At 38.5% G+C, this 23,923-nt stretch overlaps 1 protein-coding gene across 13 annotated transcripts in view; it reads right to left on the bottom strand.

Moving 5' to 3' along the window:
• The window catches only part of ARPP21 (cAMP regulated phosphoprotein 21), a 194,625-nt gene that overhangs the window by 69,906 nt on the left and 100,796 nt on the right, over positions 1–23,923 (bottom strand). For 9 of the 13 annotated variants that reach the window (XM_018075337.2, XM_018075344.2, XM_018075345.2 and 6 more), the window contains exons 8-11: positions 23,117–23,176; positions 22,066–22,206; positions 6,381–6,489; positions 4,479–4,580 (exon numbers count right to left, since the gene is read on the bottom strand). In XM_018075337.2, coding sequence (XP_017930826.1) covers positions 4,479–4,580; positions 6,381–6,489; positions 22,066–22,206; positions 23,117–23,176 — 412 coding nt within the window. The remainder of the gene's footprint in view (positions 1–4,478; positions 4,581–6,380; positions 6,490–22,065; positions 22,207–23,116; positions 23,177–23,923) is intronic. The other 4 variants (XM_018075347.2, XM_018075348.2, XM_018075350.2 and 1 more) reach the window with 2 other exon arrangements.

Here is a 23,923-nt window from a genome sequence, read left to right as displayed (position 1 = left end):
ATGGAAAGGTCTGCTTCCTTTTCTGTGTCTTGATGGGAACTGCTATCAACTGCATTGTAGACTTAAAGCCAGAGTCCATAATAACTCCATTTGTCTTCCTGGCTGACGATGCTGGCAAAGGGCTACACAGTCCCTGGAAACTATTTTTCAGTATACAGGTGTGAGGCTGAGAAGCAGAAAAGACAGGCACCTTTTTATTACGTTATTCTTACTGCTAAAAATCAGATGGCTAAGCAGATCTGGATAGCAATTGAGTTACTACAAGGTCAGGACTCACTTTCCAGATCTATAGTATCAATAATGCTCAATTTAAAGCACCAGGAAAGCTGAAATACACAGCATAGCTGTTGTAAAAAAAAAAAATCCTTAAAACACTTGGCTTTTGTATACCCATCAAACACACTGACAACAAACCTACAAAAGAAAAAAGTTATGTAAGATTACCAACAAATTAGCCTCCTTGGAGACCTCTGCATGCAAGATTTCCATTAGGTTGCTCTGTATGACTAATTGTCATTTATGAAGTAAGTATTTCACTTTTCCAATTTCCAAGAACCCTTTAAAGTCTCAACTGAAAAATGTGCATCAGTTCTGCCAGTGCATTAGGTATACAGGGTGTTGCTGCTCATGTTTTTAATTACATTAGCCAACATAGATAACTATTAACATGCAGCAATATCCTGCAGTGGATACCATCAGGTAATAATTTTCTTGTCAGTTAACAAGATGTGATAAATCTCAGGCTTCCAACTAATAAATATTACTTGATCTGCAGCCATAAACAAAGGCTCTGTACAGCAGTACAGGAGTTTTAGTACCTACAGGTTTATGGTAGCCAAAACCAGCTGTGCCTTTGATTTGTTTTTATTAATTTTATGCCTTCTTCATCCTAATCTTTTCACACTACAAGGATAGGGCAGGCTGAAGCCACCTCTTCAAGTATTTCTTTTTGTTTTTTTTTCTGTGATAAAGATTCTCACTGTTTTCTTAAGTAGAGGAATCATGACTTACTTTACCTAAAGGATCTGGTTCTTTAGAATACACTCCTTAGTCAAAAATAGCCATTACAATTAACAACAAAAAATAAAAAGCATGGTGTATTTCCTTTAATAAATTCCATGTGTACCATGGGCAATTCTACCATTTGTGTAAGTAAGAAAACATCTACATTTTTCAGTGACTACACAATGATTCCCAGAGAATACATTTATGAACACTGAGTGTTCCTAGCATGATTCTGGCTCATGAGGTTATACACTGCCTTAACCTTGAAGAATGAAATTTCCCCCATGTAATTTGATTGCTAGTCTTTAAAATCAATTTTCTGCAGGCTTAAAAGCCAAACATCATGTATCATTCATGCCCTCATTTGAGATTCTCTGTTAAATCTACACACATGGAAATACCATGACATAATTTTTTTACTCCTTTAAGTTGTTCTTTGTCTTTCTTGGACAATTACTTTACAACTTCCTAAAGGTAACTAAAGCAGTTCAGACAAGAAATCTCTCTGCAAGACCCAGATACTCCAGGTCCTCTGCTCCAGTGCACTTAGCTGTAAAGTTCATAAATTGTTGTAAAACTAAGTTTCCAATAAAAACATGTTTTAAAAAGAAAAGTTGTAGGCTTTACAGTTAAAAAGTAACCTTGAAAATAGCTTTGAGCATAACAGAGTTCAGGCAGCTCTGTCTTACTCTTAGCAGCCTGAAAAATTTGAGGTGTACTTTATATTTCTTATTTCAGTGAGTTGGAACGATTTATTAACTATTTATTTCTTCACCTATCCTTTTATTAAGGTATCACATTAACATGCTTCTCAATCCCTGCCACTTGCTATGACTCCTTGCTATGACAGGATTCATTAAAACCTCCAGCTCTCCTTGTCAAAATTTATGATAGCCAACAGGGCAGATGGAAAACTTGCCAGAAAGTATAATTTAAACTGACTAATATCAGACTAATCATCATAAGGACTATCACAATGATGGCATTACTCATGAACATATTTATTTTACTAAAACCTTCCCACTTGGAAATGAAGAGAGCTGGTGCATGAGAGTTCTGCAAGATCAAAGGAAGGACAAGTCAGCTTTGTTGGTATGTGGGGTCCAGGTTAAGACATTTTTCACAGCAACTGAAACATGCATAGAATTTTTTGCCCCTGTAACCAGACTGCCTTTTCCTCCTAAATTTTGTTCAAAGTTCTGACTCTTGGGCTGATATGTTATCTAAAGAGTTTTGGGTACCTCAAACATGTTTAGAGAGGGGGTGTGCGATGCAACAAGTTATGGCAGTAATCTAGACCTTCATGGCTGCTCTTTGGAGACTTCATGCAAGCTCTCTTCGTGCATACTCCAATTAAAAGTGAAGTATCTATAATCCATTTGCTAAGGTTCATAAGCAAGGCACTGATAAAGGCTTGACTACAGCAGTGAAAACAGTATAGAGGCAACAAAAATACCACTTGATTAATCCTTTCCTGACTCTCTTTCTATGTCTGTAATTTACAGGGTGACAAGGCTTAGCTATCTACCTCACAAAAACCTGGGGAGAACTGGATTAATTAATGATTGCAGAGGGCATTAAAACTTCAAAGTCATACGTGCAGTAAATGACTATCTATAATAGGAAGCCATTTCTCTCTTTACTAAAATTGGGGAAAAAAACATTGTCCACCACCACAACCACTGACATCATCCTAAAAACACCTTGTGTCTGTAAGGAGTGCACCACTCAAAAAAGCTTAGCTAAGAAATATATTCCTGATAATATTAATTGTACAGCTTGCTGAAATTAACTGCACTATGATGCTCACTAACACCTGCAATTGCAGAGAGAGAGAGCGAATGAGTGGATATGAGAGAGAGAGGGAGAGATATCTAACATTGCTCATCTTTAAAAATGCTCACTCCCAATCCATTTAAAATGCCTGCCACAAACCACACCGTTACTTAGGTCCTGCCACTCGAAGACGCTAACCCAGTGGACCACAACAATCTACTGCTGTGGGCAATTAAAATGCTCACTGCTTGCCTGTTTTTAAAACTCAAATATCTAAAGACAACAGCAGCGATATATTGTGGAGCCGTTTCACAACACTTTTCCAGACACCTCTGTTTCTCGGCCTGGCATTTCTAGATGCTGCTTGTGATAGAAACAGCACTATTTTGGCAATGTCTGTCCATATTTTTTTAACATTTTGTTTCATCTGAATCCTGCTTCAAAACACAAAGATTTTTTGGTTTTGCACAAGCTCCTTTTTAATATGTCAAACTCCCAAAATTTCATATAAGAAACAGGTTGCAAAGAAGCTTTTGCAGCTTTTTAATAACTTGGTAAGTCTATATCGTGTATAGACTTTGACAGATCCACATGCTGAAAGCAAAACATAAACTGATGGGCCTCTGCTTTCACTGGAATTGTCTCGGTCAAGAAATAAGAAGTGAAGCTAAAAACAGATGTAGCTAGCTATTTACTAAAAAGCAAAATTACTTAACACAAGTGACACAACACACACCTTAAAAATATACAGTGTATTCTGTTAAAGAAAAATAACATGGATGTGTGCAATTCCAAATCCAAATAATAAATACTATTAGCCCTGCAACATATGAACAGTTTTAATTTAAAAGGACACTGCCAAATATGATTTTCAAAAACAGTTTTAATTGGGTTTATTCCCATATTTCTAAGTGGCAGAACTGCCACTAAGATGTGAGATAAAAAAATTACAGTATTATAGCAAATTATGATTTTCTTCTTTTTTTCAGGAACATCAGGTATTGCTCACAGATGTTTCACATTTAAATGTTTTCCTCTAGAAAACTACCTAGCTTTGCAAGTTCTGATTTTTTTGTAAGGGCAAGAATTAAGACGTCTGTTTCATTTTATTCCTTTCAGAATATAATCATCAACAGCATGTCCAATTTTCTGATGGCAGAAAACAGTTCTTTAATCAGTCATTTAAAAAAAACAGTGCAACTTCATGCTTAAACTCTGCCTTTTCTTTGTTCTCAGTGTCTTGGCCTACAGCACTGGTCTGAAGAAACAAAAACCATAAGGAGGCTTTGTGAAAGGACACTTTATTTCAAATGAAATATAAAATAACACAGCTATTTGAAATTATTGGGAGTGCCCATTTAAATCACTGCTCTTTGGTTAGCAAAAGAGAAGGAAACAAGAAGTAAACCTAGACAAAATGAACATTCAAAGAAACAGGATAAGTACTCCCCAGACAACATGCTGGGCCTGATACCTCCTCTACCCTTCTCCCTGCAACTCTCATCACCTCATTCTCCAGAAGCCAATCTCCACACCTTTTAAATTCCTCTTGGGCCCTCTGCACTAATCTGCTTTCCCTGTCACCTTCAGCTCCACAAGGCAAGCCCAACTGCAGTGTTGTTGTAGGAGGGGGGCAAGACTGTCTGACTACCGGGCGAAGGTATGGCACTAAAGAGGCAATTAAAACAACTACTCACATCTTGTGCAAATATTCTCTCCCTCACTCTCTGATACTCCTCTTCTCTCTCTTCAATTGATTTACTTCGTCTGTCATCTCTAAATGGAAGAATTCTGTTTTGCTGAGCAGAAAGAAAACCAGGAGGATTATATAAGTTGAGCTGTTAAAAACTGCCATTAAGTAACTGTCATCTGAGAATAATAAATGTTCACTTAAACAAATGAAGCACAAAAATGATAGCTGTCACTCCTGAACGAAGCACCCTGCGAGACTGGGCACTTGAGGATTTCCAGTTAGATACTGCATATGGCTTTGTTGAGCAGGTGGCCAAAATGAGGCTTGCTGCACAGCTTTTGGGGACCTGCCATCCTAAAATCGAGTGTTCACACCCCAAGTCTAAGTGCCATTGTTCTCAGTTGCTAACATTTCTGGATTCTCCTACCAGCTGTGAGGAGCAGGAGGGCAAGAAGTGGTGTGCCACCTACAAAATCAAGGAAGAAAAGAGGGTAACTAGGCTGCAAGAGCTAAACTGCAAACCCTAGAAGAAACCCACAAATCTCTGTGTACAAGGAGAAGTCCCAGATATTCAGGATGACAGTTTCAACCATTTCCACACTGTAAGGAATCCTCTACTTCAGTTTTGCTGGGTAAAGAAGGGCCATTTGTACCTCTTGGTAAACCACAGTGAGGGCAATGGCTGTGCCATGGTAGGAAGAAGAGAAAATGACCCCCTGCCAGGAAATGCTTCATTGGCAATTGGGTTTCGAGTACTGCTCCTTCTCCCCCTGCACACCCATCACTTGGTCAGATCAGTCATGCTGCTTTTCTTTGGCTGATCCCCATGTTCACCACACCCTGAAATTGCTTGGGGTTTGTTTTCAAAACCAGCTTGGATGCAGCACAGCTGGCAAGGCTGCTATGTAAACTGAAGTCAAGGAAAAAGAAGGTGCAAAAAGGAAAAAAAGGAAGGAAAAATCAGTCCTTTACTGAAAACATGAAGGAAAGTGGCAACAAGAGACTCACTGGTAGTTCCCTCCACAAATATAACCTAAGCAAAGAAAGCATATGCTGTCTTCTTACCTGTGATAATTTTCTCATAAAAGCAAATCATGTCAGAACCCTTTCAGATTATTTTTTTGTTAATATATTCCACATACACAGCTTGCACTGGATTGAAACAGCACAGCACCCGCTTTTAAAGGCAGCACAAACACACACATTTCCCTGGCACTCCCTTATTCATCAGGCTCACCTAAGGTAAGGTAGTATTATGGCACAGGCAACACAGAGGGGGAACGTCTGCCACAGTACATGCACAAGCAAGTAAGTTACACAGACAGTAAAAGGTGGTGAAGGTACTGGAGGAGTAAGGGAAGTAAAAGATGAACCTGATTTATTGCTGATCAAAACATAATTTAGGAAGGTTTAAAAAAAAAAATCAACCCAGCCTCACCATCACATGTTTATTTGGGACTTTTTGTTTGTTTGTTTGTTTGTTTTCCCTCTCCTCTTTTATGGGCTACATCAGTTTATCATTGGTCCATACTGAAATCCATACTGAGTGGGTACAATGGAAGGAGGGAGCTATAGGGAGCGTAACAACTGCCATAGTTAGGCAAGACATTGAGAAATGCGACTCACACAGCCTTCCACGCAGCCCAGAGCCACCGGCATTCCCCCTCCCGTGGCATGCAGCAAGTCCTGCGCCAAGCAAACCACCCATGCAACCCCACACTGAAGCGGCTGAAGCGGCCACGCTGGGGCTTGATGCCACCCACGGTGGTACGTATGCCAAAGGAGGCAGGGAGGGGGCAGGAGGGCAGGGGAGGAGGAGAGCAACAACAAAAGAACAACAATAACATCAGTCAGCCCACCTTCAAAAACAGAACAAATTTCAGCAACTCTCGAACCGAGAACCAACCTGATTGTCTTCTTTATCAATACTAGAGTTATCTCGCTTCAAGATAAATCGCTTCTGGGATTCTTCACCTTTTTCATCTTTTAAATGTTCAGAAAACCTTTGCTCTGGTCTGCCAGCAAAGTAAAACATAGCAATAAAAAAATCTTTCTTTTGGTTTTGCTTTGATCTTTATTTCTCAGTGCTCTTTGTTTTCACAGAGGCATTCAGTGCAAAAGCAGTTAACATTTGCAGTCATGATGAGATGCTGCCCATAGCTGTCTGAGGCTGCTGTATCGCTGCTAACTGTTATTGCTATAAATAGCTTTTGTTGTTGTTGTGTAGCAAGGAATGGGAATCCAAAGTCTCAGTCACTGAAATATTTAGACTCTCCTCACTGTGACTGAAGGACAGGGAAAACAAATTACCATACTGAATGTTAATTTGCTTCCTTCAGTAGCTTGGACCTCCTAAACACTGCCACTTAGTGAAGCCTGTCCATCTTTATAAGCAAGGAAAAAAATGGTAGAAATTTTAAAAAACAAAACACTCAAGAGTTTCCTCACTCCTAATAAGCAAAATCAGTAAAGGGAGGGACAGGTGATGTTTTGCTTAAACTAAATTTTACCTCATCAGCATTATGTGAGAAAAATTCTCCAGAACAATCATAAGAGTATCAATCAGTTCACTGATTTAAATTCATACAGACATTTTTTCATTTATTTTAAAAGCCAAGCCCCACTGGTTAAAAGCTCAACATTTTCAGGTTTGTAAGGTGGTATGATGCTGTTCCATGTTCTCACCTTGTACAAAAAGCAGAATCATATATCCCCTCATCCTGTGCAGAAAGAGAATTTTAAGAAGCAACTTTTGCGACTGAGCTGGTCACTGCCAATGCCTCGTAGTTGTCAATAAATAACATCCTGGCCTGCACCATTCCCAGAGCCAAACCTGCAATGTTTTCTGTTCAACCAACATTGACAGGGTGACCAACGGCCTCACGTACTGAGCTAAGATTCATACATTGCTATCACCCAACTGAGGGGCTGCTAATGCACAAACTGTTTTAAAAACAATAATACATCTATCAAGGAACACAAGCCTTATGCAACATGCTGAAAGATCTGCCAACATCAGTACTGGTAGGAAGAGCTCATGTCTAGAGACCTACACAAACAGGACAACAAGCTTTCACTGGCATTAACAGAGCAATGGGAAAGAAATGAAAAGGTAGAATTTAAAGAAGTCAGTGATTTTGTAAATAGAAGTCCTCTACAAACTTTAAAACAAAAACCTCAGCCTCATCTTATTTCACAACAGAAAATTAAACCAGATGTGTAAATCCGCCACTACTTTGTTGTTACAGCATTATGGATTTCAAATTAAAATAAAGCACATATTCATGCCATAATTGCAGTCCATATCAAATCATTGTCAGATGTGCAGAAAACATTTGTAATAAAATGTAAGAAATTCAATATTAACAGACACCAGCTATCCCGCCTCTTTTTCTCTATTAATTTAGATGATTCCCACTTCTGCTCACAATTTGCATTTTTGTGACAAAATGACAAAACATACGTTCCCCACTTCCACATAGTTTGACAATTCAATAAACCTCTGTCCACCATCCGTAGCTGCTAGGACTAACATATAGGGCCCAAGTCAGCAGACTCTCTGGATGCCCTACTAGCCTTCTTTTGGGAAAACCCAGAGGACCATGGCTCTCTGCGTAATTTTCTAACCTAATGGGCCATTCATTATGTTTCCTTATAAACAGAAAGGCTAAAAAGCCCCATTAATGGATTGCTAGGTGGGTTGCTCTCCCTTTGCTCCCATTAATGAGCACTATGCCTGCACAGCCAGAAATGAAGATTCATTCACTCAAATATTCTGCTTTGACAGAACTATCTGAGGATTGTTATTTTCTGGTTTTACATCCTAAAGCACAAACAAAATTTTTGCAATTGTACTATCAACGTAAAATTTAGAGGTGTAAATTATCTGCTGAGCAACTAATAATCTATACACCAAGCATAATAAACAAATGAGATTTTAAAATGCTGAGAAAAAAATTAAAAACTAGAGAGAATAAAGCTTGAAAAAACAATTTGAAAAAAACGCCTCCTCCAACTATTAACTTATTTAAACAACAACATGATTTTCATACTTCATAATTCATTATTAAATCCCATTTTCACTTCATTTGCTGATTATAAAATGTTTCCACTTGCCATAAGAGAATAGGAGTAGCATGAGATCAAGCCACAAGTCAAAGCTAATGATTCATTACGTGCCTGTTAATAAAATTAATCTCCAAGCCCAGTAGGTGATTAGTCTTTGGTTGTGAAAAGAAATTTGCTTGGGCAGAGAGACTCTGCGAATGTGCAGAGCACTACGAAACACCGGGGTATTATCAGCACCATGATAAGGTCCTCTCCTCCCACTTGTCACTGCAGCTCTGGGTCACTGTTACCAGTGAGGCTGCAAAGAGCATGACCAGCTCAGTTAATAAGGATGCAAAGGCAGAGGGAAGGCTGTCAAGTGAGAAATAGGGTACCACAGCAACAAATTTCTTCAGGCACGCCAACCTGCAGGCCTCCCTCAAACACTAAAAATCATTAGTCAAAAGAAATGTAGACTATTTTAAAGATATCTCTGCAAAGGTTTGGGTCTGCTCCCCTGATAGAAGAGGAAGTCAGTGCAAGCTCTACATTCCCAGCTTTACAGTTCCCTGTAACAGTTATGCATTTTCTGTAAGGAAGCAGAGACCTTGTGGTTATTCCAGGGAAATCTGTTACATTAGTTTATGAATTTGCAGGTCAATCTGCTTAAAAATGAAGAAATTAATATGCAATTTTGAGTAAGATGCAGTGTAGTGTCAATATACTACACAGTATATAAATACAGTAATACAGCAGATACAGTGAATTCATCTCATGTGAGTCCTAAATTATTAACTCTTCTGAGATTTTTTAGCTGATATTGCCAGTAGCAGCCAGTACGATATATAAAATTGTGTTCATGCACGTAAGGAAGCGAATTTATCAAGATTATTTACTGGCATACATTAAGATTTACTGTAGTCAAAGCATGGTTTACAATTACTGTTACAAAGCCATTAAAAAGAATCAGGAACTTATTCACTATTGCCACACTGGATACCTAGATTACATCTTCAAATCCTAACTAAACCTCAGCTTAATTTTAAAAAATGGGATTTCTCTTTTTGAAGAGACACTGAGAACTTCTGAAGACCTTACAGCTAACTCAAGTACTCTTCCCTATTTAGGGATCTTTCAAATAACAAACAAAACCACAAACAAACAAACAAAACCCCCTATAATTTGTGGGTTTTCCGTGGCCACCTCCACTTGGTAACAGTCATGTGCAAGGAAAAGGGCATGCAAATGCATGTGTACAAGGAGTGCTGCGTACCTGTATGACAGGATTTCATTTAGCCCATTCAGTACTCCATTTATTCCCCATGTCTGGAATCAGGGCATCACTTGAGAATCTCAAGCCCTACTACTCCAGAAGAAACTTTTAAGTCAATAGGATTTTTGCAATTTGGGGACTCTCCTGAGAGTTACATCTACCCAGTTACATCTTAAAGGCTCAGAAACCAACACTAAGGGAGGGGGAAAGCACACAGGCTAAAAAGAGGTAAAGTCTGGGGTGTTTCTTTTTTTGTTTGGGTTTTATTTAATATAACCTTTTGATCATCCAGATTTTTATTGCTTGATGGTATGGGTGGAAGCAAAACATCTGTGCCCTGAAAATGCAGCTTCACAAAACTACAATCGCAGATGAACTCATTTCATAGTTCCTAAAAGTTGCCAGGTAGCTCAGTTAGTCATCTTTCTGGCAACGTGGTACAGAAGAAAACACACAGAACATTTCTTTCTTCCCTGTAAAGTTTTTCATCAGGCACTACAAAGGTTAAAGTCCAAGAGCTAGTGCTCTTGGGCACACATCCTCAGGCAGCTGCTTACCCCCCCTTCTGGCCCCCCTCCTCTCTTCTTCAGGGAGCCAACTTCAGTAGGTGTCCTGCAGCACCCAGACATTTCACCATGAAAAGCTTCCCAAAACTCTCTGAGTACCTGCAAACTTCTGCAAAGTCTGCCCCCATCACTAAAAATCTTTGGAAACGTTTTCCTAATCTGTTTTCTTCCACAGTGAAAAGAGATCACTTTCTGGCAAGTGATCAGTTTACCCAATGACCAGACACAATGTGTAACAGGCACCATTAGCTCTACTATCCAGTTTTTTTCCTGATTCAGGAACATTTCTACATACTTCTGTGCAATATTGGGCCCAGACCTGGGGAGAGTACCCAGGTAAAATCTCACAGCAATTTTCTCATTTCTCGTGGCTGTGCTCCTTCTCAGGTAGCCAATGATCATTTCAACTCTTTCACTCTCATTGTTGTGTTGAGAGATCATTTGAAGATATGGGTGGAACTTATTTCTGTGCTTGCAATAATTTCATTGTGAGGGTGACCAAGCACTGTCACAGGTTGCCCAGACAGGTGGTGGAGTCTCTATCCTTGGTATGGTCCCGGATATCGTCCTGGGCAACTGGGTCCAGATGGTGCTGCTTGAGCAGGGCTGGGTTGCACAAGTCAACCTCCAGAGATTCCTTCCAACCTTAACCATGCTGTCATTTTTTGAAACACTGAGTCAGATATATAGTAACAAATCCATAGCAGAACAAACCTCCATCACTACCTTTTAGGTGGTCTTTGTGTGTCTGTTCTTTCTTTTGCAAGTTGGCCATTACCATTTGCCCTTCTGATTTTATAGTTCCTTAAAAGTCATCTGCAGCCCCTACTTAAGCAAGGCCCCAAAGGCACTTTTTTGAACTCATTGCTTACAGTGAAGTCTATATTTCAGAAATGGGAACTATGGAATAAGCAGCAAAATATTTCTGGGTGTCAAAAAGTAAAAAAAAAAGTTTTTTGATAGCATTATGTGATTTTTTTTTCCTACTATCATTACAGTGATTTTAATGTGAGCTACTTCCATTCACTTGAGTTCTTCTCAATTTATCTCTGGATGACAGAAAGCAGAGTTCATGCCTCAGGCATATTTTTTTACATGGACTCTTTCAGGAGAATTCCCCATTACATGCTCATTTAATGCTTTTGATTCTGAGTCAACTCTTGTAAGTAGTAAGGAAAAAACCACAAACCCTAACTACCTTAACCAGGTATCCCCTATTTAATTAAATTACAGATTTTAAAAACATATTGCAAAATGGTAATAGCTATTAGGATACATGACTAAGGAAGGAACAGGGCATTTCCTTGAGTCTGCCAAGCCAACTAATGCAGTTTCATAGACCTCTATTTGGACAGGAGATAAGAAATGAAATACTGTGGGGAAAAAAATCTGCACTCATTTAAAATAAGTTAATTAGCTTATTAAAAATTACTGGCTAAAAATCAGGAAACACAGATACCACACCAAAAGGACAAATGGAAAGAGACAAGCATGAGCTCTGAATGTTACAGTTCTGCAGACTCAGTCACTGCATTAGCAGAGCACACAAACAGTCTGGTATTGTCAGGGTTGACTTATACACAGCACATAAATCTTTATTATGAGGCATGTGTTTCTGACAGCACCACAGCACACAGGCTGTTGCAAGACGTCTTTCAGAAGAAGCAACAACCTCACCATGTGTGGAAAAGATGGGTTTGGCAGTACAGCACCTGATGTAGCTAAAAAATCTAGCAAGTGCTGTAGTGTATATAATCTGCAAAAGCCTCACAGGTAACAGCCAAGCAGCTGTCTGAAAGAACACGATACAGGAATGCAAGTTCAAAAGGGGAATTCGCTGTGGTATGCAGGAGCCAAAAAAACTGAACTTTGCATTTGCGATCCAATGTTCATTTAATGCATGTAACAAGGAACGGCATGTTAATATTCCTCTCCTGAATAAGTGGCAACACAAAGTCAAAAATAGGTAGGGTAATGGGGCTAAGGACAGGAAAAACAGCACCCAGGGTACTCGCAGAATCGTCATCTGGCAAACAAAATGAACAACCAACAAAAATGATCTTACACAAGGATGCCATCAAGAGAGCAATGGGATGGTGGAAGCCAGAGAGAAGCACTGCTGCTGACAGGATTCAGAGAAGTTGTGAAGATTTACGGCACTCTTATGCAGGTGTTCTGATGGTTTAACATTGTTTTCCTGTTATTTGCACTTGTCTTTAATTAAACTGACTGCTCAGTCCAACATCATGTTAGTCTCTATTCTGAAGGCATGCTGTGACACAGTATGGTGGCCTTTCTTGCTGTGCTAGTTTGTGAATACCTACTACATCTGCCTGCTGTGTGGGTTTTTTGGTTTTAGGTTGAAGGCTCTCCTAGGACTCGGCATTACTACCCCAATAAAACTACGTAAGCATTACTGTCTCTTTGCTTTACCTCTAGGGCCAAAACTCTATTATTTGCACTACCAATGTCTGTTTTGATAATAGAGGCATAGGAATGTATTCTGAGAGTTTGAGAATTTACAGAACTTGGAAGCAAATATTATCATTGTCAAAACCCCCCAACTTAATGAAAAAGGCAGAATTCCAGCCCTACAGGTTAAATTATTTGATTAAATTCTCTCAGAACAATGTTTTTCAAGAATGAGAGCCTGAAATTACACCCTTCAAATAGGTTTCGTGTATTTAAAGGCTGATGGATGCTAAAATACAGTTTCAAAAAGCTAGAGTGGGAATTTAAATACAGATAATTGTTAAAGCACAGTGCAGTTATATTATCACAACTTAATACTTAAAACCACTCAAAATGGCATTGCAAGCATTTGAAGGTAAATGCCTCATTAACAGATTGCTGCTTTTATCATATGAGTCACTAAGAACTTCTGATATGATGGTAAAAGCACATTAAAAGCCTTAAAAAAAAAATCAACCCAGTACAAGACAGTTCTTCAAGGTGCTGTCTTCTCTGTGGCACAGGGGGAAAAACCCCTCAAATACCAAATGCTAAATTTTCCCCAGTTTAAGACTATATATTCTTTAATACTTTTTTCAGAGCAGCAGCTGGACTCTAAACGTGTTCCGCATTTATTATTAAACAGGGATGTGGAAAGTCACAAGTTATTTTCACAGGCATTCTCCCCCTCTAATTGAGGTTGACTTCAGCCCCCGACTTCAGTGGGGCTGGCACCAGTAGTGTTTCTTATTACAAAAAACCACAGTGAAGCTGAAGGCTGCAGGATGTACGCTGAATCTTTTCCATGCCAAGTTGTTCTGTGTGTGGACCAAGCAGAGGGCAGAGGGCCAGTTCCTGAAGGATTTCAACGCATACGGTACTTAAGGAACCTGATTCAATGTTGAGGTACCATTGCAAAACTCATGACCCTCATAAGCTTTCCTAAAACTTAATTCCAAAAAATCATCCTGTTTGAAGATATGGATGCAAAAACATAGTACCTCTTGACTCCTTGAGTGTCTGCTTGAGTACAAACTTCAATATTTTGCCCAGTATTTTGGGGCCAGAAGATGGGCTTTGAAAACAGGGGAGAAGCCTACAAGCCAAGCCATGTGCAAATACAACCCCTTCTGCTAGATGGGGCAGAAGCATTATGTCCTCTCTTACGCATTTTAGGAGCTTCAAAGTGTCCTCCTGTGATCAAACTAAGATTATTTCTTTACTGAAGGACCTGCTTACCCTGCTTACTCTCCTCAATTGGATTTATTTCTTGATATTCAGGGTGCCTAAAAAGACTGAACATCTTGCACAGTGCCAATTTATTTCCAGCTAATAGAGGCTCCAAAGTGGTAGCATAGATTATTATGGAATTCATTAATATCTGATTTTAAGGATGGGGCATATTCTGTAAGTGGCTGAAAATTACAGTGTTGCATAACTGCTGTGATCTATTTAAAATTACACTTTTCTATTTCAGATGTTCAAAAATTAACAAGGAACAGAGAGAGAAAAAGGAAGCAAATTCAAGATTTGAAGTCTACTGATGAAGGCAAGATGGTTCACTAAAAGCCAATGGGCTAATGAAAAAACTATTATTTCTTGAAATGCCCCATGTATGCACATTAATATCATAACAAATTCTTGTTCTGACTTCTGCTTTACACTCATGAATATTTTTGCCCTCTCCAGCAGGAAGACTCATGGATCAGAAGTCATCCTCTGAACAACCACTGGCCTAAAAAAGAGGGCCTGTTTTTAATAAACTGACAGAAACAGCCTCACAAGGCTACCCTGGAAACAGCAAGAAACAACTGACAAAGGCAAAGATTTCTCGAAACTCGTAATACTTTTCATATTTCTATGTGTCCTATTTCCTACATTAAAAATGAGGCATGCAACAGAAGAGCAAAAGGCAATCATAAAACCAGTTTGGACCACATCTAAAATTTACTTGCTCAACTATCAACACCTTATTTCTAAAATGCTCAGATTTAAATACATTTCTTCACCTACTACTGATGTACAGTTACCTCAGAGGAAAGCACAGGAGCCATCTCAGACTTCCAGATCCCTCTCCAGTAATTTGAAAGTATAAATGACCAAATAGCATCTTGATTAATGAGCACTTTCCTACTACAGCTTGAACAAGCACAAGGATTAATTACTTATGCAAGAAAGAGCTTCCCTCAACCAAATTACCTACTTGCTATTCCAAAGCATTCTCTTCCTGGGCAACCTCTCATCTCCCCACACACAGCAGGTGACAATAACCTTCCAGGTTTAACAAAACCTACACTATAAAGTGGTGTGATTGCAAAGATTAAAAAGATAAGAAATAGAGAAAAAAAGTACCATAAATGTCTTCTGATTAATGGTTAACTAATATTTCATTACAGTATAGAACAGCTGTAAAAAGCACATGTCCACCTTAATTATAAACAATTTAATTTTAATAAATTACATTAGATGAAAATTTAATATTGGAGCTATTAGAATTGGTTCATTAACCCTAACATCTCATTTAGAGAATAAGTAATTTCTATGAGTCCAGTATACAGCTTACACTGAAGTAAGAATGAAGCCAGTATTTAAGGGTCAAATTCAGCTCAAGGGTCAAATTCAGCTCAACTTCAAGTGTACCAAGTATTTATGTTTTTCCTTTTGTATCTTTCATGTAAAACAGTCTTATGACTAAAATGGCATAATACTTGCTGAGAAAAAAAAGTCTGTCCAAATTCAACTATCATTAAAATTAAGAAAATAAGCATTAAAAAAAATAAAAGAAAAAGAAAGACTGGAACAAAAAAGAAAAGCTCAGTCTCTGCAGGATGAGCATCAAGCAGCGAAATAATGAATGTGCACAACCTCAAATAATGCATTTATGGAAAGGTAGCAATTTTATGTCTGACACAAATGTTTGTAGCACAATAGTAAGATATTAATAAAATTTCTACCAGTTATTAGCACATGTACACCCTGAATTACTTCTCCAATCACCATGTGACTGGATAAAAGAAAGGCAATTATTCCATGTAGCTCTCTCCTGTGACAATAAGCTGAGGCATTGCAGAGAAAAAGTAGGCTCAGGCCACTGCTGGAGGCAGACATTTCCTGAACTTCAACTGAAAATGTCTAATTCCCTTTAATGCTTTTCTGAAGCATTTTCGGGAAGTTCTCTCCTACTTCTCGGATGTGAAAGCCTTATTCAGCTCTGGGCTGCAGTTCTGAGTGCAGTGAGAAAGGATAAAAAGGAAGTAAAGGCTAAAACATAAGCATGCCTATCAGGACACTGGGTTCTTAAAACCTAAACATAATTGCTATTGCACTGAAAAACTAATCATGTTCCTAATTTAATCCCAGACTGAAATAAACAAGTTATTTTTGTGTGAAAAAAGTCAAGAAATAAAATCCATGAAAACAAACATAATTTGTTACTTAAATGTTACATTACAATGTGGCTACAAAAACTCATAGTTTTTATTATACATTATTCTTTTATTAATGTTCTTACTAAATTATTAGTCGTGTAATGTATTAGTTCACCTTAAACCAGAACAAAACGTCTTGGTCAATTACAGTGTTATTTCTCAGTCACACAGTTTCTCCATTTTAGTTGCATACATCTACTATGCACCCTTTTATTTCTCTACACATTTGCAACAGACAATGTTGTGACACCAACTGAGCAACAGCAATTGTAAACCAGAGTGAAAGTCTGGATATTTCCAGTTTCTGTTTATTTCTTAATAGCCAAGGAGCAACTATTCTGTAGGGAAGATGAGAAAGAGTTAAATACAACAGGAAATAAAGGAATGGAGATGACTCCATAGTCCCTTGAAGAAAATAGTGCAAGAGTCTAATGAAAATAAAACCAGAAATAAGGGTGTTAATGTAAGTTTTCATGCATCATGTGGCTCACAAAAGCAATTCTGCTCTCATGAGATCATTGCTCTGTGTACACATGCGATAATTAAGAATAGCATAAGGTGCTTAAACACAGATGGAATAATACCATGCAGCAAACCATATGCCAGATAACTATTCTGGTTTACAACAGGGCAGGGAACAAAACCGTTCTTCAAATGCTCTGGCAAATATTGAATTGCTTTGACTGAGGTTTTACAAAAAAGATATTCGTGTTCAGGTATACATTTGTCACTGCTCTCTTACAGCTAAAATGTCCCATCTTTCCCATCAGCAAACAACCGCTTAAAGAAATTAAAGTCATTTACACTGAATACCTTATTCAGTCAAGGGGAAAGGCATACTTTTCTGCATGCTCCAAAGGCTGTAACATTTGGCATCTTAAGGAAGTCTTCTTGGCACTTCAGGCCTAGGGTAAAAAAAAAATTCTACAAACTATTCCTCATTGAAATTGCCACGTTCAGTGAATGCCATTTTATTGACATGCCTGTAGGATCCTGTACCAAAGTTCAGATTCTTAAGTTGGTGAAAATGTCACAGTGCACCTCTACTAGCATAGGTGTTATCTATCAAGATCGGTCAGTGTATACACAACAGAAACCCAAAGAGAACTTTTCTTCTTTGCTTGTGATTCAAACCACCCTTATACAAAGGAGGCAGAATAATACAGATTATGTGTCAAACAAGAAGGCCTTGTAGGTTATTCAAAGTACAACCTGTACAATATGTCTCCTTCTGCTGATACAGTTCATCTCTAGATCATAAGGAACCCCTGTAATACACATAACAGCTTAGCATTGCCTGAAGTTTTTTATGCACCTCAAAGACACTAAAACACCTTCCAACAGGGCCAACATTATGTTAAGAGAGTAGGAAGAAAACAAAGTATCACAAGGATTATAACTCACAATGTTCTTCAGGAAAAAAATTAGAATCGAGGATGTGAGAATTGGTATAAAGTTCATAATAGGTATGTTACACCCTCAGAACATATGAAAATGTCTAAACACAGCATATATATCATAAGCATCCCACCTGTTCATTCTGATGAGCCCCGCCACTCACACTTATATAAAAAAGTACATGAATGCATGTGTGGGCTGTGGTACAGACTTGCTTGTCACATGGCTGATGATCTCAACCAAATGAAAATCCTTTTCATTTACCAAGTACACCAAATGCACTTCCCCTACATTTCTCCACCTATCTATAGATAATAAAATGAATGAATCTGATTGAACTGATACATCTAACAATATGAACAGTTCTGCAAAAAAACATGAAGTACTTCCAGTTGTTTGATAGGAATTATGAGGAATATACAGAATAGAAGGTGGTCCACCCACATTTTTTGGCTCCAAATAGGGATGCCCTGTCTAACACATCACCTCAGTTCCAAACTTCTCTTTATATCATATTTCACTGTCTTAAGTTCCCCTTACATTTCTGTATATCTTTAGAAAGATGACAGGCAGCTATAGATGACAGACAGATATACATTAGAACAGTGACACAAGAGCATCATCTGAACAAAGCAGATATCTCATTTTAAGTAGTATTTGAGTTCTTTGACTATAAAAACAAAACAACAACAACAAAATTTCCTCCATTTTCTGATCAATTTTTTTCATGTATAGTGCTGAGATTAAGATTTAAAAAATGGGATAATTTAGTTAAGCAGGACTTTGTAAGACATGAGACCATGAAAAATTATATATATTTTTTTAAGTCATTCTCTTTTTTTTTTTTTTAATCTGCTTTAAATTTCAAAAATTATATGAAAAGATAATTTGTTTTTAAAATCCACTATCCTGTATTAAGTGCTAGAGTACAGAGACTTAACTTGATTAAGGTCAAAAAACACTTTCGTAGTTGAGGTCATCACCATCTTTTAAAATTTCATTTCAAGACAGTATGACTTGTTCACATTCCAATAAAATTAACAAAAAAAAAGGCACTTCAGATTAAGCTCTTCATTATAAATACTTTTGCAACTGCTAAATTGCCATTATTGTTTGACTGCATTTTTAAGAGAGATCTCACTGAGAGTTCATGAAAGTTACAGTATTGCACTCCCAGAGACTTAAATCCTAATGAATTTTTACCATCATTTTTCTCCTCTCTGTAAAGCAGCACAGAGAATGACCAGAGAAGTCACAGCCCTCCTTCCAGCTGCAACCTCTTCAATAAGCACTTTCTCAAATCCCAAACCTCCATAAAGTAGGTACTTTACAGGCACAGGTACATAAAAGTGGATACACATTGCCCTAAGACAGCCATTTGATGAAAGGACTGAAATGCCCCCATCTGGTCCATTCACACCCCAGTCCCCCATATGACAGACTGTACCACAGCACCTCTAAGGGAGCATTGGTACCAGGCTTTTCCAAACAGCCTTTTCATCCCAAAACCATTAACTCTTTTGACACTTGTACCTCTGAGCACCTGCAGGCAGTGAGCACAGGAGGTCTCTGCTGAACAGAATAAACGCACCTCACTGCCTGGAGCCAGAGAAGAACCCATCACCCGCAAGCCTAAGCAGAGATGTGACACGAACCCTCACTCAGCCAAAGTAGTATGCCACAAGGTGCTTATTCAAGCCCACGTGGCAACTCTGCAGAGTCATATGTTCTTCTCAAACAGGCACACGACCACAGAAGTCACAGACAGTACAGAATTTACAAATTCTTGAGTATGCAGGACCATTCTTCCCTCTCTACAGTATGTTGCTAAAGTACTTTAAAAACCACATGCCATAAAGAGATAATTTATTGCCAAAATGCAAATCTTCAGAACATCTGTCTGTGAGGTCTCTCCATAAATTCACATAAAGCTATCAAGGCTCAGGCTTACAGCACAGCATAACCACGCTGAACAGTGTTTCAGACACTCTTCAGATTCTTCAGTATTCTGGATACTGTCCAAGTAGTAATTAATAGAGTCAACACATTCCCAGTATTTGGTGTTGATTCTGAACCACACAAAACTGTCTCCTCTGAGAGTAGTGAAATGCAGAACACATGAAATCACATCAGACTCTTTCAGATGTGGAACTTACACAATATTTGCTGCAGATAATAAAATCTCATCAGCCCTTATTCATGCTAGATAATAACAAGCTATTTTCTGTCAGAGTCAGGGACATTTTAAAAAAAACATGCCATCTCCTCCAGTTATGAAAAGAAAGAGCCACTTCTACAAAGCTTTATTTTATAGCAATATCAAAATAATGTAAATAACACACTGGAAGCACCACAAGGCATTATGAGCTTCACATAATCCAGTTACCTACCACCAAATCACTGAAGAGGGAACAAAACTGCAGCTCCTGTGATGCTTACAAAACAGCTGTGTTACAGTCAACAGAGGGGCAAAGCCCTGTGTTTATTTCTGGAAGATCTAGACAGGAATGGTATCAGAACCAATTTTTCTGGCCTCACCTCCAGTTTGCAAGACCGCAGCTGAAAGGGCCATTCGATCCGTTATACCCCTGCAACATCCAGCCCGGTGAACTTGCCCACAAGGATGCCAGTTCATGCCTGGCAAATAGGCTTGCTTGCTCACTCCCACCATGTATGAAGCCACCGTTTCACCAGAGCACACGGATAAAGCTTTGACTGTTGAAGAAGGCTTCAGTGTCCTCTCCAGAAACGCTGTGCAAGCATTTCCAACAGCACTTCCGGTGCTGCCTACCTCTGAGATGATGGGTCACACAACAGAGCAAGGCATTTACAGATATTAATGTGATAGCATTCTACTGTCAAGTCAACCAGCAGAAGGCAATGCTGTGAGGAAAGATCTGCAGCAGTTGGTACGCTACAGCAGTGACACAGATGTGAACTGAAAAGGGAGAACTGTAAAGAGAGAGGAATGCCTAAAAAGCATTCAAATACAACTGAATGTGTTTTGTTTAAGAGGAGACTAAATTTTTCCTTATTTACACCTCAAAACTGAACACCAGTTTGCTGCATATCCAGCTTTTTCTTATTCAAATATAACCCTTGTGCAAGGGCAGGTATTACCAGACCCTGAGGCTAAGCCTTCTCAGTCTGAGTGTTTTATTGAACTACTGTAATTCTCTTGACTTCTGAAAATCGAATCTTTAAAAACATTAATACCCCAGTGCTGTTTTACAGAATCCCAAGTATCTCAAGGATAGCCCATGAAAAGGATCTAAAATAAATTGTGCATGATCTTAAATTTACTTCATATGTATGGAGGATTTTTAGGGCTCAGTGAAATAGCAAATACCAATGTGTTTGGCTCAGATTTTGATCTTGCAAAATTAGGTAGTCCCTCTACCCTTCTACAGGATAAGCTAATAACATTAAAAAAAAATACTCTCTACAACTGGATACAAATAAATCATCTAACTACTGGATATATAAATGAAATAAATATTTTCATTTCTCCTACTAATTGAATACAGGGAGTACACAATTTTCAAGCTGGCCTTTCCTGTTCCAATACCAGATACCAAAACTTCATTACTCAGTTGTAATTACTTCCTCTTCATGATGTAGTTTATAGGTAGAGAGTGAGAGGAAGGCTACATTTAATACACATAAGGCACTTGGTAGAAAAAGTGATGCTGATTGGGCAAGGACACATTACCGCACCTTTGCTGAATTAGCCAGGGACCTTCGTAAAAAGTTTTTGCTGGCTTTATACCGGTTCATGGAGGAGCACATAATGCATGCCAGCACAAGGTTAACCTGCCAGGAATTTTCCAATGCATTTGAACCATCAGAAGGAATTTAAATTTCACCAAAACGCTGTGGTCAAACAGTGAGATTAGAAGAGAAAATATAGTGGAAGCAGAAGGGGATAAGAAAAAAACGGAATGAGTGGTGACAGTTGGTGGAGGGAACCATATCCTAAATAATCGGGCTGGACAGAAAATGATTCTTGAAGCAGGGAGAGCCAGTACAAGGAAAGAGGCAGTCTTCCAAATATGTTTGGGTTATTTAGGAATATAGCCCTATGGTATCAGGTGACATATAAAGGAGATTATTTTCATAGCAAAATGGCAGCACTAAGGAATCAGGAAAAGTAATACTCCAAGATACTGTGATAAATTTCTTGCAATAGACCAGTTAGGTTGATTTCTCCTTATATATCCTTATATCCTTATATAACCTCACAATGAAAGCCCTGTCCTCCCCTTCCACCCTAGAAAACAATAAACAGCACTCACTCTTGCTAAAAAAATAAATTAAAATATATATATAAAAAATTACACCACGCAGTCATGGTACAAACCAGCTCTTGTACTGTGAAAGGGAACAAGGAAAAACACATCAGTGTTACACAACAGTAGCAATACTTACATTCTTGTATTGCTGGTCTTGTTGATAATTACAGATTTTCCAGTCTGATCCACATTGTGATCCATTCCAAAGTAAGCTGCCACTCTGTGCACTAGCATCCTCTGATACGAAGACATCTGAGGGAACTTTTTATAGTGATTACTAGGAAAAAAGAGAACAAATAGCATTGATAATTACATTTCCCTCTGAGCTATAAATAAATGAAAATAGCAATACATTTGATAATTCAGTGGACAGAAATCTAACTTAAAATTTCTCCATTGCACATTTACATATAAATGTTTGCTACAGGAAGGCTGGAGGGAAAAAAAAAAAGGAATTAATTTTAAAATTTCTATAAGTGCATTTCCACGTGCTACATTGAGACAAACAAAGCTCATGCTTCATGGTACCTAGTGAGTATTCTGTGTGTTGGGAGGAACTCATCTGCTGACCCCCCCACCCCCCACATACACACTCCCTGCTCAACCAAACCTACAGATTTGTAGAGACACTGGCAACAGCTTTGTGCCTTTCTCCCAGAGGTCAGATGCAGGATGATTCTGGAAAGATCTTGTTTGGCAAATATTCCTTTTTTCTCTATTACTGACAAAATGCTTATTTCCCGTCAGCATAATTTCTTCCTCTGCGGCTATTCTGACTCTCCATTTTTAAAGCTGCAGAAACATTTTATTATAAAGAGCTAATGATAACAAGAATCCCTCCACCCAAGTTCAGTTTTATTTTCCAATGCATTAAAATAATATAGCACAAAGGAAGAGACAAGAGATAACATCCTTGATTATTCTCTACGCTAAAAGCTTTAATTATATTTTCGGATCTAAATGAGCGGAGCCAGTGCAATTATAACACAATGAAAAGCAAAAGGTTTTCATTTACATCTACCGTATTTTAAGCAATACCACCACGTGTCAGGAAATAAAAGCCTGCTCTTGCAGCGTGCCAGTAACAGTCCTCAGGAGCACTGTGGTCCATACGAGCGAATCCCTCGCACAACTCACATTGCAACAAAAGCACATGACTTAATAACCAAGTGTGGAACTCGACTTACTTGTTGTCACTAATAAAATCAATAATTTCCTGTTCCATTTTCAAGAGTATCATTCTGTCCCTGTCAAAAAGAAACGCAAGGAATTGTACCATCAACTATCAATAGACATTTTAGAGGAAAAATTAATATATCAGCATTTGAAAGGCTATTTTGCAAGCACTGTCAGTCGTCTTGATTAAAAATGAAACGTGCTTTACCCTGGCTCATGTGGAAAGGACTGCAGCCTGCTTTGCTGCAGCTTTGCAGACATACACGACAGGCTCTGCTCTTCTCTGAGCTCAGCTATGGTCTGAAAGCACTTCTGGCCACAACAGGCTGCAAACAATGTGTTGCATAGAAAGATCTGACTGCTATGGATAGCTTTGGTCCTTTTTCACCCCTTTTTTGATAGAAAATGAGATTTCCAGCTAACCTAGCTCTTTCACAAGAAGAGCTGCTACCCACAAAAATTTTCAACATTTTGCCTGAGACATATCTTCCACAGGGCATTGATTTGCTGCAAGAAGACTGGACATATCCAATCTAGTTAGAGAGTACAAGAGAGAACAACGCCCTTGAACTATGGTTCCCAGGAGACAATGCCACAGTATTTCTCAGTCAAAATGCTCTGTTTTCAACTGGAAGGTCCCAGATATTCCTTTTTTTCCGTGCTCTCCTGCCAAAAACATTCAAAAATTTCCCCAGTGTATTTCACACATTTCTAAGGTTGACAGAGTCCCATCACTCCTTAGTTCTTCTGAACTTTCTCATTTTGCACAGCTAAAGCAATTGAAGGACCTTCCATCATCTATACAAGAGGTTATGCAA

Source organism: Manacus vitellinus, unplaced genomic scaffold (genome assembly GCF_001715985.3).
Source record: "Manacus vitellinus isolate BGI_N305 unplaced genomic scaffold, ASM171598v3 scaffold_3_pilon, whole genome shotgun sequence".
NCBI lineage: Eukaryota > Metazoa > Chordata > Aves > Passeriformes > Pipridae > Manacus > Manacus vitellinus.
This window is presented reverse-complemented; position numbering and strand designations above follow the sequence as displayed.